Source organism: Rattus rattus, chromosome 2, assembly GCF_011064425.1.
Source record: "Rattus rattus isolate New Zealand chromosome 2, Rrattus_CSIRO_v1, whole genome shotgun sequence".
NCBI classification, from domain to species: Eukaryota; Metazoa; Chordata; class Mammalia; order Rodentia; family Muridae; genus Rattus; species Rattus rattus.
This window is the reverse complement of record NC_046155.1, coordinates 3,477,841-3,494,630: the sequence shown is the minus strand read 5'-3', so window position 1 is coordinate 3,494,630 and position 16,790 is coordinate 3,477,841. Positions and strand designations below refer to the sequence as shown.

Here is a 16,790-nt window from a genome sequence, read left to right as displayed (position 1 = left end):
CAGAGGAAGTGTTCTATTACTACTGTGGGTCCTAACGGGCACCTAAGTCCTCCAGGATGAGAGGAGATAGGGCGAATCCTAGAAGGCAAATCTAGGCTCTGATGAGATGGAGGAAGGAAAGGCAGGTATATGGTATCCACTGTCATCCTCTACTTCCATTTTTCTCTAAGTCGAAGCAGGAGCCACAGGAGTCCAGCGAGATGTACGACATTGCCTTTCACTTCTTCAATGTTTATATCTAACTGACATATGAATCCCCAGCTTTAAAACCAGTACCTATAGCCAGGTGTGGTGGCCCATGCCATTAATCACAGTACTCGGGAGAGAGATATCTGTGAGTTCTTTGCCAGTTCCAGGCCAGCAAGTGTGCAGAGTAAGATCCTGTCTCCAACACAAAACAAAAAACACGTGAAAACGTTGGAAGCGGAGCGAGAGAATCCTTTTGGGTAGAACTGGGTAGGGAAACAGAGGGCAGGCTTCACCCCTCCCCAAGAGACTCCCACAGTATGTACCTGTGGCTCCAATCAGGCCCGCCCCTCTCAACAAACCGCCCTGAGCCTTGCGACTAGGCCTTGCCCCGTGGGCGGGGCATTCCAAAGCCCCGCCTTCTGCGCGTGACCTTGCCCCGCCCCCGCCCCACTCGTCTGTCACTTCCTGATTCCCGCTTCCTGCTTCCCAGAGGCTGGGATCCGGAGCCGCCCGAGGTCGCCGCCGCAGTCCCCGGCGCCCCTGGGGAGCGGAGAGCGGTGAGCGGTGAGCGGTGAGAGCGGCAGGGACGGACTAGGGGTTGCGGACGTGGGCCTGGGGCGGGGGGGGGGGCGCGAGCCCGATGAGCGCCGCGCCCCACCCTCATTCCCAACTCCTCCCCCCGCAGCCGTCCATCTCTCCCTTCCTGGGCAGGGATCTTTGGAAGTTGGGTTCTGGTTCATCTTGGACTGTGCTCTGAGGCTACTTTGAGGACCTGGCAGGATCCTCGACCCCTGTTCTGCCAGGGTCCCTGGGCCGGACTTAGTGCAGCTCTTTGCACATTCCCTGCGACTCAGCTGCGGCCTAGTAGGAAGACCAAAAAACCCCTTTTGCTGCCTCTTCTCCCCATCACCCAGCCTTCAAATTCTGGGCGTGGAAAGCTCCTTGGAACCATCTGGGACCCAGGGAAAATCTAAGCTCTGTCTCCCTTTCAGCAGCGCATACACACACACTCTCTCTCTCTCTCTCTCTCTCTCTCTCTCTCTCTCTCTCTCCCTCAGAGCCTAGCCAGGGAGGGTTTGGGGGGAGAGTCTGTTGGTCTACATCTATGAATCCGTTCTATAACTGGAGAAATAGAGACTCCCAGCGTTATCATGTCACGTCCCTGGTGACATGCTTGTGTGTCTCTTTGGAGGGCAGAGCTGATCCAGGTGTCTCTGCCCTGCAGACATGTCCTTCCGAAAAGTTGTGCGGCAGAGCAAATTCCGGCATGTATTTGGTCAGCCAGTCAAGAATGACCAGTGCTATGAGGACATTCGAGTGTCCCGAGTTACCTGGGACAGTACCTTCTGCGCAGTCAACCCCAAGTTCCTGGCAGTGATTGTGGAAGCCAGTGGTGGGGGTGCCTTTATGGTGCTCCCTCTAAACAAGGTGGGCCTCAGCGGGGTCAGGGTGGAGAGGAGGACCAAGGACACACTGACCACACCTGTGGGCAGGGTAGTTTGTGCCACTTCTTGACCTGTGGCTGCTGCTGGATTGTTGGTGCAAGTAGGAAAAGTATTTATTGCCACCAAGTGTGGATAAGAGGCTTCTGGCATTTCCTCATATGCTGGGTGGAGCAGAGTCACATCTGGGCCACCAGGAACCAGGGTAGTCACATCATTCTTGCACCTTGGAGGGCCCACAGATACTGGGAGGAATGGAGATGAGGACTTTTGGTTCTTCTCTGACTACCCTTCATGCCTACAGACAGGCCGCATTGACAAGGCCTACCCAACAGTGTGTGGGCACACGGGACCTGTTCTGGACATTGACTGGTGCCCCCACAATGACGAAGTCATTGCCAGTGGATCAGAGGACTGCACTGTCATGGTGAGCAAAGGACTGTTCGAGTCAGGGTCTCAGGGTGTGGCTGAAGGAGACTGGCAGCAGGGGCAAGCACAGGTCTGAGCCCATCCTCCCTCTTCCTACCACAGGTGTGGCAGATTCCAGAGAATGGGCTGACCTCCCCTCTGACAGAGCCAGTAGTGGTGCTTGAGGGGCATACCAAGCGTGTGGGCATCATCACCTGGCACCCCACAGCCCGAAATGTGCTTCTCAGTGCAGGTTCGCACCGTTCCACACCCCTTCCTCTCTACCCTTCTCCAGGATGATCCTGGAGTGTCCAGCAACCTCTCACAGGCCAATCTGACAGGGGAAGTGATGCCTACAAAGGTGGTGACCAGTTCAGAACAAGAGGAGGGGGCAGAGTGGGCCTAGTGGGCCGATGGTCCTACGAGTGCATGTCTGGCTGCCTGAGCTGATGACCACTTGCCCACCAGGTTGTGACAATGTGGTGCTTATCTGGAATGTGGGCACTGCAGAGGAGCTGTACCGCCTAGACAGCTTGCACCCTGACCTCATCTACAACGTGAGCTGGAACCACAACGGCAGCCTCTTTTGCACAGCTTGCAAGGACAAGAGTGTCCGAATCATCGATCCCAGGCGGGGCACCCTGGTGGCAGTAGGTATCCCCAAAGAGCAAAGATGACAATGTCCAGGCTCAGGGTCTTGATCTGCACTGTACTGACCACCTGTCCATCCTACAGGAACGGGAGAAGGCTCACGAGGGGGCTCGGCCCATGCGGGCCATCTTTCTGGCTGATGGGAAGGTGTTCACCACTGGTTTCAGCCGCATGAGTGAACGGCAACTGGCACTCTGGGACCCAGTGAGTGATGTAACGAGCTTAAGGCGGGCAGGATTGAGACCTGGGCCTCACCCCAGCATATTCCTCCCTGGGCCAGGCAGACAGATTAGCATGGAGGAGAAGTCTGTCTGTATTACTTAGATTCTCAGCCTGGCCCCTGAGACTTCCGGGACCTTGTTGACCCTTCCTTCCCTGTTTCCAGCTCCCTGACTCTCCCTAACACTCCCTCAGTGTCTCTCACATCCTTATTTCTACTTGCACAAACCGTAAAGGAACCCTCTCCTTAGAGCCTCCAGTCCCAGAGTAGGAACACTGGCACAATCAGTTCGAGGGCCCTTTTGAGGCCTGGGCTGGTACCACCTGGACCCCACCCTTCTTGTGGCCAGATGTCTTCCACACTTGTCCATTAGTTTGAGAGTAGTCCTGAGGCCTGGAGAAGGGTGGGAAAGCAAGAACTAGAAATGGAGAACCCACCAGCATGTTGAGAAGTGCTACTGACGGAAGCCAGTCCAGCAGGCCTTAGAACAAGAAGACGCTGACTTGACCCAATTGTCCCTCGTGCTTAGGAAAACTTTGAGGAGCCCATGGCCCTGCAGGAGCTGGATTCAAGCAATGGGGCTCTACTGCCTTTCTATGACCCGGACACCAGTGTGGTCTACGTCTGTGGCAAGGTGAGCTTAGGTGAGAGTCAAACTTGGGCTGAGCATAAGGGAAGGACCTGGCCAAGTGCTGAAGTTCTTTATTCCCACAGGGTGATTCCAGCATCCGGTACTTTGAGATCACAGATGAACCTCCCTACATCCACTTCCTGAATACCTTTACCAGTAAAGAACCCCAGAGGGGTATGGGCAGCATGCCTAAGAGGGGCTTGGAGGTCAGCAAGTGTGAAATTGCCAGGTATGAAGGTCCTCTGAGGGGGTTGGGGATTTAGCTCAGCGGTAGAGCACTTGCCTAGCGAGCGCAAGGCCCTGGGTTCGGTCCCCAGCTCCAGAAAAAAAAAAAAAAAAAAAAAAGAATTTGAAGGTCCTCTGAGGCAGCTATTTGTAGGCACACTTTATTCAAGGACCCTGCCTGGCCGGGTAGTCAGGCAGAGCAGGGGCCAGGTTGTCAGCATCCAAGGTGAGAGTTTTCAGATTGTGGAGGCTAAACTGGGCGTGGTGCCACCCACCTGTTACCCCAGCATTTGGGAGGACTACAAGCTAGACCGTGCACATAGTAAGTTCAAGGTCAGTTTGAGCTCTCTAGCAAGACCCTGTCTCAAAGGAAAGGAGCAGACATGCAGCTCAGCTGCTGCAGTGCTGCCCAGCATAGATTATGCCCAGCCCTGTAAAGCAAAGGCTGTAATACAGCCCGTCATTCACTCAGGAGGTAGACCTGGGAGGGACAGAAGTTCAAGGCCGTCCTTAGCCCTGTAGTGAGGTTAGTAAGCTCATGGCCAGCCTGGAATATATGAAACCATGTTTCAAAACACAAAGGAAGTAGCACATTCCTTTAATCCCAGCTTCTGGCAGAGGCAGGATGATCTCCATGAGTTTGAAACAAGGCTGGTCTACCCTGTCTCAAAAGAGAGAGAGAGAGAGAGAAAGGGGGGCGGGGAGTAGGATCGCTATCATAAAGTTGATCATGAATAGGTCATGCTCTAGCGGCCCTTGAGACAGGGAGGCCATGAGTTCACCTCAATGGCAGCCAGTATGTGGGTACTCAGCTCTACCTGTGGGGACATCCAGGTGGGGAAACTGGAAAACTGTAGGAGGTTCCACCATGGCTCCCCTCCCTTTCCCAGGTTCTACAAACTGCATGAACGCAAGTGTGAGCCCATAGTAATGACTGTGCCAAGAAAGGTGAGACTGCTGGTAACCCTGTCCACCTACTCTCTTCCCTAGCAGAAGGGCCACACCAAGGCAGTGGGTGAGGCTGGTGAGTGGGTGTGGCCTAGGGGCTGTACCGATGCCAAGGTGGCCTGAATTCTAGCGAGTTGTTGGAGGAATGGCACAGGATGAGCTGAAGTCCTGCAGTGACAGACCAGGCACTTAAGAGCAAGATGAGGGGACAGAGGGCCTCCCCTAGGAGGCCGTACTAACTGTGGGGCTGTGATGGTGTTCTGTGGGAGGCGGGGCTGGAAGACGGCCATGAAGAAGGACAGCGGCTCTGGTCATGAAATCCACGGGGAGGAGCCTGGAACACAGTCCCACTGTCCTCCAGCTGCTGTGTACAGTCTGCCAGGCATGTCCTGCAGCAAAGCTCATAGTCTGTGGGCCATAGATATGGCTCACAGGACTCCACAGAGCCACATAGCTGGCCCTTGTGGTTTGCTGGAGATGGTGCCAGCAAGGGCTGTGCCAGGAAGCATCAGGCACTTAGAGGATAGGTTGGCAGGGATACAAGTCAGGAGGGTGATGAGGATGCAGCCACTCAGGCCAGATGTGAGACCCCTGACAGGGACCTCCAACTGATTCTGACCTCCCCTACCCGGTGCACAGTCTGACCTCTTCCAGGATGATCTGTACCCTGACACAGCCGGACCCGAGGCTGCTCTTGAGGCAGAGGATTGGGTGAGTGGTCAAGATGCTGATCCAATCCTCATCTCACTACGGGAAGCCTATGTGCCCAGTAAACAACGGGACCTGAAGGTCAGCCGGCGCAACGTGCTATCGGACAGCAAGCCTGCCAGTTACAGCCGCTCCGGAGTCTCCACAGCTACTGCAATTACTGACATTCCCAGTGGCAACCTTGCTGGGTCTGGTGTACGTGCCCTACATTTGAGAGTGCCGTCCCATTGGCTGGGTCTCGGGCCTCTTCCCTAGGGGTGGGCTATGGCTGATGGCCTCTGACTTCCTTATGTCTTTGTAGGAAGCTGGGAAGCTGGAAGAGGTGATGCAGGAGCTTCGGGCGCTTCGGGTGCTGGTCAAGGAACAAGGGGAGCGTATCAGCCGCCTGGAGGAGCATCTGGGCCGCATGGAGAATGGGGATACATAGGACAACCAGGGACCTGCTCCCGATACTGCCTCCTTCTCCTCCAACCCTTCCCACCTAGCTTCTGTGGCCAGGTCACACCAGGCAGTTTGCTGCTCAGTGCCTCTGTGGCAGGTCATGGCCAGTTTGTACCTCTCCACAGCCTGGGGCCCAGGTTGGAAGCACCACCTGGCTTTTGGAAGATTTTTGTACCAAGGCAAATTCCCAAGTACTCTAAGGGACCATCTCCTCGACTTGCCCAACCCACTGCCCCCTCACCAGAAAAAGCAGCAGAGATGGGTTCTATATTTTCATTCCAAATAAAATGCTCTTTCTAAAGCCAGGTTTGACCTACTGTTGTGGAGGGCTATGGGTGGATGCTAAGAAGGGAAACTGTAAACCTTAAATGGAAAGTAGCTCCTCCCCAACCCCACCCCTGTATACCAGAAATCCACCATAAAGAGAAACTGAAGTAAAAAAGGCTAGAGAAGTGTTGGGAGATGGGTGAGTGGGCAAATTCACTTGCTGAGCAAGCCTGATGACCTGAATTCAATCCCTAGAATCGACAGTGGAGAGAGGCATCTGACCTCCATATGTCCCCACATATGCAGTCATGTGCACAGTTTTGTTGTTAAGGTTAACCAGATACCCACTTCTAGTCCCAGCACTCCAGAAGCAGAAATAGGATCTTTGAGTTCCAGGCCCGCCAAAGCTACATAATATAGCTAAAGCTAATATATATATTTATTAGCTAAATATTTATATTAGCTAAAGCTAACATATATAAATATAAATATATATAAAGCTAATAAATATATATATTGCCTTAGATGCATACCTCCTCTCTTTGGAGTTCTGGTCACAGATCCTGTGGCCCTAACCTCACCTAGAGGTCCATGGAAGACCTGGTATGGGTCTGGGTAATCCTGAGAGGCTGAGACCCCCAATGAGGGTCCTCTAATAGGCCAGAGTGGGTGGGGCATTTGGGGCAGGAAACGGAAGTCAGTAACTCCTACTAGCTACTGTACTGAGCTCCCAGGGTTCACTTCTCACTAAACACAGCCAGACTCAGAGGTGGGTGCCCGTGCAAAGGCCATCGGATCAATGGTGAGCTGTGGAACCCTTTGGGTTCTTGGGGTGCAGTGGGTTGGGGATGGAGGGTTGGGTTCCAGGAGTTAAGGGTCTCCTTCCGTAGCCTTGGTTAGCAAGACCCAGGACTAGAATGGGTTGGAACTTGGCCCTCAACCTCAGATCTGGGCTCTCTGGAATTAAAGATAGGTCCTCCAGTTCCTCTAGGCACAGCCCTATTCCAAGACCCTTGGGATAGCCTCCCATCTGGACCCCTGATAAGCTGAGCTTGGGTATAACTCCTTCCCCGGAGCCTGGTGTGCTGAAGGGAAGCCTTGTGACCTGCACCCTTCCCCCCCTGCTACCACACACCCCCACCTGCTTTGTTCCAACCGCAGGCTTCCTCTGATAGCTACACATGCTGCCCCCAAGCTGGGTGGCCCTGCATGCCTGAGGCCCTTCAGGGTAGAGTGGGGAGCTGAACGGAAACCCTGCAACTGGGGCAGCAAAGTTGAGAGGAGGGGCCACAAAGACCCCTCATTCTAGAGCCAATCAACCTCTGAATTGGTCTAGATATCTTCATCACAGCCGCCAGAGAGCCACCTGCCACTAGCCTCTCAGGGCCCTTAAACTCCCTCTACTGCAGGGCAGGCCACTTTATCTTCCAGCTAATATCCACTGAGCATCTATGTGCCACACATGGTTTTAGATGCTTACCCTCCTCTCCCTCCCACTCCAGGTGGGAAAGGCAAGGCAACAGAATAGATCAACAGAGTATTCTCCAGTGTGGGGTTTGGGGGGGAAAAGAGTAATCAAGGGGACCTGCGGTTGGTGAATGGGTGGGCTGAGATCCACCTGACAAGTTAGCTGTAGAAGTCTTGAAGGTCTGGGAGGGGGTGACCCAGGAGAAGAGTAGTGACAGAATGTAAAGTGAATAAATTTAAAAAAAAAAAAAAAAAAAAAAAAAAAAAAAAAAAAAAAAGTCTGGGCAGGGCCTCATCAGTCAGGCCTACCTAGACAAGAATGTAGCCATGAGGCTTTGGAAGTTGTGTCTAAACAGAGGGAAGACAGTGCACAGGCCTCAGGCAGGCACAGGCCTCAGGCAGGCACAGGCCTCAGGCAGTGAGAAGTGAATTACAGGGTTGAGTTTAAGGTAAGCACACTAGAGCAAGGCCCTGACCAAATATGGGCTGAGGGTTTTCTGCTTGACTGTCCCTATTTTGCCTGAGGCAGCTGAAGTCTTTGTCAGAATCCTGTTGGTCTCATCAAGTGACAACTCCTCCCTACTGTCTCCCACAGGCTCTGCCTGGTACCCTCGGATTTGGGGTGCTGCTGGCCCTGCCAGGAGCACTGGCCTCCGGGTCAGGCCCAGAGGATGGTGCGGGCTCCAATGTGGTCACCATCGTCCTGCTGCTCTTGCTCCTACTGCTGCTGGTCACTGGCCTAGCCTTGGCTTGGCGTCGCCTCAGCCATGCCTCAGGGGGGTACTACCACCCAGCTCGCCTGGGTGCCATGTTGTGGGGCCGCACCTGCCGCCTGCTCTGGGCCAGCCCTGCAGGCCGCTGGCTTCGAGCTCGCACTGAGCTGGGATCCCCAGAAGAACCAGAGCCGCAGGAGGATGAACAGGATGCAGAAGATTTCATGATGGATGGTGGCCCCGAGGGAGCTGATGCCAAGGAAGAGGAGCAGCGATGTGAAGCACAGCAGACCCCAGATGTACATGACACAGACAGTGAGGGGGGCCTGGGCCTCAGCTCTCAGGGTCCTGTGGGCTCAGGCAGCAGTGCTGAGGCCCTTCTGAGTGACCTGCATGCCTTTTCAGGCAGTGCTGCCTGGGATGACAGTGCTGGGAGAGCCGGGGGCCAGGGCCTCCGTGTGACCGCACTGTAGGAGTCAGCTTGTTCTCCGGTCCTGCCCCAGCCTGACTCTCTTCCCATGTTGTCATGGTGAGACACAAACTGCCTTGGACCTTCATCATCAACCCTCACGTGAGCTCCTTAAACTGACAGCCCCACCAGTTCCCCGAAGTGTGTGCGCCCCAGATAGACACTGGACAGGTGATATACCGAAAATAAAACTTTGTAAGCAATGAAGTCCATGGTCCTTTAGACTCCCCTTGGCTCCCTAAACAAGCCACTCTTGTGTTCTGAAGTCCAGCCAAAGTCATTCTGCCATGATTCAGTCTTTTAATCCTATGAGGGCACAGGTCCAAAGACAGGCCAAGTCCCTTCTGATGGGATGGGGGTTGGGAACACCTCCAGTGGCTGCAGCCTGCAGCCCTCCTGTACATGATTGTAAGGCTCACCCTCCCCCACACAAGACACACTCTCATCTCATCCACAGGTCGGAGCCAGTCAGGTTCTCACAGCTGTCTCTTCTTCTATTCTACTAGCGCCCAGGGCGGCCCCGTCCCTTCTTGGACTTCTTGGTTCCTGAGGGGGGACGGATGGGAAGTGGGGCAGTACTTGTGGGTGGTGGTGATGATGGTGGTGGCAGGAGTGGAGGTAGAGATGGCTCCATGGGCTCTGGTGGGCCAGGACTGGGCCGGAACCCCTCAAAGGGAGAGAACTTGAGGGGGCTGCAAGAGAAACCAAGGCAGAGTGAGAGCCTCCTAGGCCTAGTCAGGAATAGTGGCAGCAGATGAGGGAGGTTAGGCACTCTATCTACTAAGGCACACAAGTTGTAGGTCCACAAACTACCACTTTAGCAGCCTCCATTACAGATGTATAGGGACTGGGGTCCCACAATGAGCAGGAGCCCGAGGCTAGCCTCTAACTAAAGAAAAGCTTGACCAGAGTGCCCACAGGTACCTGTCTATGCTAGGGAACCCTGCCCCAGCCACATGCCTGCCCTGTCCCTGAGTACCTGATAGGGGTGCGGGGACTGCTGTTAAGGCGTCTGGGGGAGCGCAGCTTAGGCTGGAAGGAGAAGCCCTCTTTGATGCTGTCCAGTACAGAAGGTGCCACATACGTGAAGCCCTGTGGGGAGAGGCCAGGCCAGGTGATGCTGACTTTTAATCCCTAGCTGCGATCCTTGTTCTGGTGCCCATAACTCCCAGGCTCTTACCAGGAAGGCTTGGTTGGCACTCTCACTGAGGGCTGTGTCATCTGGACTATCTACTGGCGTCTGCCGTGTGAATCGCACATCAAACTGGCTCACGTCCTCTTCTGATTGCTTCAGGGAGATCCATGAGGGGGGGTTAAAGGAATACAAAGTGCAGGACCTCCACATGCCATGTGGCCAAAAAGACTCCCCATACACTCACCAGACTCGGTCTGAAGGGAGGGTCTACACGATGGGCCAAGAGGTCATCCCAATTGATGTGCCGGAAAAACGGGTGCCTCTGAGGGTAGAGGGTGCCAGGGAATATGTCAATTATTCACCCTGCCTAACCCACTGCTATAATCTACTTCATCCTTTGGCACCAATTCCGTGTGACAAAACCAGACTCACCTGCACATCAGCAGCATCTCCTGGGCCACCCCCAATTCGATGAGTGGGATTCCGCTTCAGAAACTGCACAAAGGAAGAGGTAAGGGTGGAGAGAAGCTGATGGGAAGCCCAGCCTCCAGTATGGGGAGGAGGCAAGCAGAAATAGGGTAAAAGATCTAGAACATGGCCTCTGCCCATTGAACCCCTCAATATTTTCAGAGTTGGGTCAACAGTGCCCTCTTCAGGAAGTTTTTTTTGGCATTCCCCTTCCTTTAACAGGCTGGTACCGGCCTGAAGGAGCAGGGCTAACTCAACAGAACACCCTGCTGATACAGACACAGACCCAGTACTACTCAGGGTTCAGAGCCCAGGCCTGAACTCAGGGTTTTGAATCTCAAAGTCAATGTTTCTGTCATTCCCAGAGACCAACTGCACAGGCAGGCGGGACTGGGGGTGGCCTTCCCCAGAGCCTAGGGACAGTCATATGTGCAGAGTTGCTGACAGGGCTTAGGGGAAGAGACAGAGACATGTCCCTAGGTGAGAAAGAGCCCCACCTTTTTGGCAAGGTCCCGGGCATCCGGGGTGAGGTAGGGGGGCAGCACCAGCTTCCCTTTAATGATTTTATCCATAGTTTTCTTCCGGTTCTCTGCGGTGAAGGGCGGCTGGAGAAGGCAGAAGGTGAGGGCAGCCTAGGGGTCCTCCCACCCAGTCCTGCCCCAACCTGGAAGGGATCTCCCCAGCACCCACCCTGCTCCCAAGGAAGCGGGACTTGCCGATCCAGTGAGCATGTCGTACATCAGGGCTCCCAGGCTCCACCAGTCCACTGCCCGGTTGTGACCAATGCGCACTAGGATCTCTGGGGCCCTGGGAGGCAGGTGGAATTGTCAGTAAGGGCAGGTCCTCTCTGGTTATTCTCCCACACCCTGGCCAGCCATGTGCTACTACTTACATGTACTCAATGGTGCCACAGAAGGTGTGAGTGATAGCACCCTCATGAATGGACTCTTTGCAGAGTCCAAAGTCTGTCAGTTTGATGTGGCCTGAGGAAGAATGTTGAAAGAGATGCCATGGGATGACAGATGGCCAGGCCTGCTTGTGGGCTCCTCAGCCCTGTCCTGCAGACCCTGGCAAGACAAGGGGTAATGCCTGTGCACGCATGCAACATGCTCACCCTGGCTGTTGAGCATGATGTTCTCGGGCTTGAGATCCCGGTAGATGATGCCTTGGGAATGGAGATGGCCCAGGGCTAGTGTGATCTCTGCCAGGTAGAAGCTGCAAAGACAGAATAAGGTAAAGGCAGGGCAAAGGTTGGGGCAAAGGCAAGGACAAGGCACCCCCAGAGACCCACCAGGCTGTGTCTTCCAGGAAGATGCCTTCTCGCTCAAGATGTGTGAAGAGCTCACCACCTGTGACACAAGCACATGAGCAGTTGTGCACTCGGGCCCAGCCCCATTACTGTCTGAGCATCAGTTTCTTCTAGAGAAAAATGGGACTTGTAGATCCCACCCTACCTGCCTCCCAGAGCTGCCGTGGGGACTCAATTCAATCAGCAAACATCTACCGTCGCCTACTCACTCGGTGCCTGGCCCTGTGCTGCGTGAAGCTGGGGCAGAGTTGAGGAGACCCAGCCATTGCCCTCAGGATGCTCAGTCTAATGGGAAGACAGACATGTGGACACTGCTCTAGGATGCCAGGCACAGGCAATAGCTCTGGGAACTTCCTAGAACCTCATGATAGAAGGCAGAGGACGCTAATCTGGATACAACGATGGAAGACTGTAGTGGAGGTGTGGCTCTGTGTCTTGACAGAGTGGAAAGGGAGGCCAAGCATGCAGGAAGAAGCTTGTAGGGCTCAGCTGGTATTGGGGAGACAGGTAGAAGGAATGGCTCTCAGTCACTCTTGGTGAGCAATGGGCATGACCGAAAAGACCAAGGCTCTGTTTGGGTGTTTAGAGATGCATGCTCTAGGAAGATGACCTAATTAGTGGAGGTGACACAAGAACCCACGTAAGCTAGACCCTCAAAGCTAGTTTAGAAACGGACCTGCCGGGTGTAGTGGCACATGCTTTTAATCCCAGACAGGGGCACGGAATGTCTTTGAATTCTATGTAGTGAGTTCCAGGCCAGCCAATGCTATATAGTGAGATCCTGTCTCAAAAAGACAAAACAAGAAGGTGTGTAGCACACGCCTTGAACACCAGTACTCAGTATGCAAAAGACAGGCAGATCTCCTGAGTTTGAGGATCTGAATTCAGGGTAGACCTCCTGAGTTCAAGGACAGTCTGGTCTATACAGTTACGTTCCAGGCAGGCCAGGGCTATATAAGCAGATCCTGTCTCAACAAAACAAAAACAAAAAAACAAACTAATAACAACAAGAAATAAACCTTATAGAAACAGTAACCACCCATGAGACTTCCAAGAAGGATGCAGCTAGATGAGGCCTGACTGGGTGCCTGGCACACAGGGGACAGGCAGGAGAGGTAGCAAAAAGTGGATGAAATTCTCTCTAAACATCACAGGTATTACAAACTCCCACCAGCCCCACCCACCCCACAAACACTAGGCACTGGATGGATGTTTGCTGAATGAATGAACAGATGGAGAGACACACAGATGGACACATGGCCAGGCATGGTTGTGTGAGCCTCTTAGCCATCCTCCACAATCATACCTCTCAGGGAAGTCCCCACCCACTGTTCCCGGGCTACACACACCTAACTAAGCCTGACCCACACACTTACCACTGAGGCACTCCAGGATGAGGTAGAGTTTGCCACCTGTCTGGAAAGCATAGGCCAGTTCTACAATGAAGGGGTGCTTCACCGATTCTAGAATGTTCCGCTCAGCCCGGGTATGTGCTGTGTCCTTGGCACTGCATACAATCTTGGCCTAGAGATGCAGGAGTAAGTTAGGTGAGGCACCCACAGCACTTTCCTTTTTGCCCTGCTGATTTATTGTCGCAGAATACTCAACCTCAGTATTGAACTATACAAAGGAGGAGCTAGTGCTCCAGTACAAAGGAAGTCATGACTCTTGATTCAAGTAAACACTGAAACACAACCTGGGTATATAAGTGTCTAGACTCAGGGGTTGGGGATTTAGCTCAGTGGTAGAGCGCTTGCCTAGGAAGCGCAAGGCCCTGGGTTCAATCCCCAGCCCTGAAAAAAAGAAAAAAAAAAAAAAATAAGTGTCTAGACTCTAAGTCTGCATAGACCATGGCAGTTCAGTGACATCATCGTCATCCCACCAGTAGTAACCAACCCATAGAGTCAGGGTACCAAGGGTTAAACAGTATCACAATGAGCCCCTTTTTTCTAGAAGCTTCTCCAGTCTGCCCTCCATAAGATCTGATCATGACAAAGACAATGGGAGGTGAAAAAAGAGATAATGGGAGGACTGGGCACAAGACTCGGAAGTTAAAAGCGCATGCTATGAAAGCACGAAGATCTGAGTTCAAATCTCCAGTACCAATATAAAAAGCCAAGGATGGCTGTTGTGTGCCTGTACCTGGGTCTGTGGGAGGTGGACACAGAAGGATCACTGGGGCTGGCTAAGCACCATATTCAGTGAGACCTTGTCTCATCAGCGTAAGTGATAATAAGTAGGGTATCCTATGCTCTCCCTGCCTCTATACATGGGTAAATCACCTGGCATATCTCTGTTTCTGTTTCTCTCTCTCTCTCTCTCTCTCTCTCTCTCTCTCTCTCTCTCTCTCTCTCACACACACACACACACACACACACACACACACTCACACAATTAAAATGATTAGAACTTCTGAGTGATCATTAGTCAGTTACAGTTAGATACACACACACACACACCCGCCACCTCCCCGCCAGACACACACACAAACACTCCTGTCTTTCTCTCTTGCTTCTCGGCCATTACCCTTCTGCCATCTTTGGTCACTTGAATCTCTTCTGTAATTCTGCTGCTGTGAGCAGTAAACTTTACTTTTCTGGAACTGGTTTATCCTCTCATTTCCTCACCCTTGATACTTTTCTGTTTGTTTGTTTTGAGACAAGGTATCATTATGTAGCCCAGGGTGGCCTAGGGCTCACTCAGATCCTCCAGCTTTATCCCGTCAGGTCCTGAGACTAAGGGTGTAACCTACCAAGTCCAGCTAACCTGGACACTACTGACACTGAGCCAGACAATTCTTTGTTGTGGGTTCCTGCTGAACTGCATCCTGGGCTTCTATTCACTGAATGCCAACAGTACCGCCTGCCCTCGGGAGTCCTGAGAATCAAAACTTGTCATACGTGCTCTAGCAGGCAAGTTGCTTCCATTTAAGAATTACTCCAAAATAGTATATATGACGACAGAAACTAAGTCAGCAAGGGCCAAGATAAGGACTGACTTTATCATGTTTCCGGCTGGCTTTCCAAGACCTGGCACAGGTTGCTGGGGGTGGCAGCTACTCTGTCTTTGCTGTCTGAGCAAATGACTCACCTTTCTCAAGACTTTCATGGCATATATTTTGCCCAAGTTGGTGCCTTGCACTTTTCTCACCTGGAACACCTGTAGGGCAAGGGAGACAGGATTAATTTCCCTGACCACATCCCATTTTCAAGGAGCCCCACCCTAAAGCTCTAGGATTGGGACCAAAAGGTTTAAGGTCAGCTTAAGGGTGGGACAGTAAAGATCTCCATCAGATTTTGAAAGGATCTGCCCTTCCCTCCCTCAGGTTTTCAGTTCTGAATCCCATCAGAGACTCAGTAGATTTACAAGCCTATTGGGTGTTAAAGTTGGTATGCTGTCTCAGGCTAGAGCTGGTCACCATGAGGGGAAGGGATGCTAGTACCTTGCCATAACCCCCCTTGCCCAGCACACTCAGTAGCTCAAAGCAGTGGGGTCCGATGCGCTCAGGACCCAGGTTGACGCTGCTCTCTGTCAGTTCCACCTCCTCATAGTGTCCCACTGTCCTAAAGATATAATGAGTTAATGAAGGCAAGGCTCTAGTATACGCCAAGTCCCGTCCCCTACTCCATCCCCCAAGCAAGACCCTCACTCACTCCAGGCCAGCAGCTCTTAACTCGCCAAGGGGACACACGTCCTGTGAGAAACCAAGTGATAAGAGCTATGAAAAGTGCCAGAACATCTCCCAACTTGGGCCGAACTGCTTGAACCAGGGGAGAGGACCAAGGATAGGAAGACAGCAGCAGGGATGGAGAAAGGTTGGGAAGGACAGACCAAGGATAGAAAAAAAAAAAAAAAAAAAAAAGGGAAGATCGGTCCAGGGTAGGGGCTAGTGCTGGGGCTGAGGCTGGTGCTGGGAAGGATCGGGGTTTGTAGGTGTCACAAACCACTCTGTAGGGAGCGCCAGGGCTTTGGTTAACCAGCTGGGTTCCTGGGTCCAGTCCCGCCCGGAGGGAAACACTCACCGCAGGGTTGAACTCCGGCTCGCCCTCGCCCTCACTTCCTTCCTCGGTCTCCAAGTCTAAATCAAACACGGCCGCCATGGTCCCGCCGGTCCCGCGGGACCCTTGGCCCGGACCAGGCAGAGCTCTGACTGACAGCCCTAGGCTTGTGCTCTACGTCATCTCTCCGCGATAGCTGCCGCGCGCTCTGTTGACGCAAGCTAGCCTCACTACCCACTCTCAAGGGGAAGAAAAAATGGCGCCTGTCGGAATGCCTCTCGGGAGTCGTAGTTCCAGAGATCTGAACCGCCCATCCTGCAGCCTTATGAATAGGCTTTACTAGACCATCTTCCTAGTCGGCGGTTTCTACCGGGCCAGCTGTCGACCCGAACCGCACGCACAGAGGCTCCCATTTTGACTCTGGGGCAAGTTAAAGATTTAAAGGGCGGAATTACAGGTGCATGAAGGTTTGGGTTTAAATGGCAACTCCTCAGCTCTTCTTAGAGCTGTGAGCTGCCCTGAAAGAAAAGTTGTGTCTGTTCGATTGTATTAAGGAGCAGCAGGCTGTATTAGGGATACTCCTTACAACCTTGCTGAAGCTAACAGACCCTGCAGGTCTGACACTTTCTGGGCTTTGTTACAAGCCTCCCGTTCTGAAGGGCTCAACACACCTAAATATGGCCTTTTGCTAATTTAAGCATACCAAGTATTCCTGCTGCCTAGCTCAGAATAGATACTTTAATAGAATATGGTTGAAAGGATGGATGAGAACTGGAGAGATGGCTCAAAGGATAAAATCACTTGCCACACAAACCTGACTGCTTGGGTTCAATCCCAAACCAAGCCTGTGCATTTTGATTGGAGAGAGTCTGGATAGCCTCTCCATTACACAGGAGACACCCACTGGGATACAGGGTGTGAACTCAGATGAGCAAAATTTAGGCGTATCCAGGTCAGCAGAGGGATGACTGCCTAAATGTGACCTAGGATTATAATTCAAGAAAAAGACATCCTCAAATTTAGGCCTACATGTAGGTAGGTGTAAGGTAAGCTCCTGGCAAAGGTCAACCCTGGGGCCCAGCCAATAGGATGTTTTTCCAC

At 52.8% G+C, this 16,790-nt stretch overlaps 3 protein-coding genes across 5 annotated transcripts; 2 read left to right on the top strand and 1 right to left on the bottom strand.

Annotated features, from left to right (window-relative positions):
- The first annotated feature begins 635 nt into the window (after positions 1-635).
- Coro1b (coronin 1B) lies at positions 636-6,168 on the top strand. 3 transcript variants are annotated; one of them, XM_032891254.1, is made up of 11 exons: positions 636-760; positions 1,415-1,617; positions 1,936-2,058; positions 2,163-2,292; positions 2,508-2,689; positions 2,775-2,894; positions 3,440-3,544; positions 3,625-3,770; positions 4,657-4,714; positions 5,354-5,617; positions 5,724-6,168. In XM_032891254.1, exons 2-11 carry the CDS (start codon positions 1,417-1,419, stop codon positions 5,847-5,849), a joined length of 1,455 nt encoding a protein of 484 aa, XP_032747145.1. In that variant the 5' UTR covers positions 636-760; positions 1,415-1,416; the 3' UTR covers positions 5,850-6,168. The 3 variants fall into 3 exon arrangements, with proteins under 3 accessions (XP_032747145.1, XP_032747146.1, XP_032747147.1); XM_032891255.1 differs by having other exon boundaries at positions 644-753; XM_032891256.1 differs by having other exon boundaries at positions 649-746.
- Positions 6,169-6,802: 634 nt separating this feature from the next.
- Ptprcap (protein tyrosine phosphatase receptor type C associated protein) lies at positions 6,803-8,986 on the top strand. The gene is made up of 2 exons (XM_032891253.1): positions 6,803-6,932; positions 8,193-8,986. The coding sequence occupies exons 1-2, from the start codon at positions 6,930-6,932 to the stop codon at positions 8,781-8,783; spliced, it is 594 nt and encodes a 197-aa protein (XP_032747144.1). The 5' UTR covers positions 6,803-6,929; the 3' UTR covers positions 8,784-8,986.
- Positions 8,957-15,887, bottom strand: Rps6kb2 (ribosomal protein S6 kinase B2). The gene is made up of 15 exons (XM_032891252.1): positions 15,714-15,887; positions 15,345-15,385; positions 15,134-15,254; positions 14,782-14,850; positions 13,068-13,215; positions 11,674-11,731; positions 11,497-11,597; positions 11,275-11,365; positions 11,099-11,189; positions 10,880-10,987; positions 10,347-10,409; positions 10,159-10,236; positions 9,960-10,067; positions 9,759-9,871; positions 8,957-9,471 (listed from the first exon to the last, which is right to left on the bottom strand). Exons 1-15 carry the CDS (start codon positions 15,789-15,791, stop codon positions 9,282-9,284), a joined length of 1,458 nt encoding a protein of 485 aa, XP_032747143.1. The 5' UTR covers positions 15,792-15,887; the 3' UTR covers positions 8,957-9,281.
- Positions 15,888-16,790: the final 903 nt, after the last annotated feature.

Bases quoted from the DNA above. Each gene is read 5' to 3' on its own strand.
- Coro1b (XM_032891254.1), top strand. From the start codon at position 1,417: ATGTCCTTCCGAAAAGTTGTGCGGCAGAGCAAATTCCGGCATGTATTT. The intron at 1,618-1,935 runs GTGGGCCTCAGC...TCATGCCTACAG, and splicing joins TGGTGCTCCCTCTAAACAAG to ACAGGCCGCATTGACAAGGC. The intron at 2,895-3,439 runs GTGAGTGATGTA...CCTCGTGCTTAG, and splicing joins AACTGGCACTCTGGGACCCA to GAAAACTTTGAGGAGCCCAT.
- Rps6kb2 (XM_032891252.1), bottom strand. From the start codon at position 15,791: ATGGCGGCCGTGTTTGATTTAGACTTGGAGACCGAGGAAGGAAGTGAG. The intron at 15,386-15,713 runs GTGAGTGTTTCC...GGTTTCTCACAG, and splicing joins AGCCGGAGTTCAACCCTGCG to GACGTGTGTCCCCTTGGCGA. The intron at 11,366-11,496 runs GTGAGCATGTTG...ATTCTTCCTCAG, and splicing joins CATCATGCTCAACAGCCAGG to GCCACATCAAACTGACAGAC.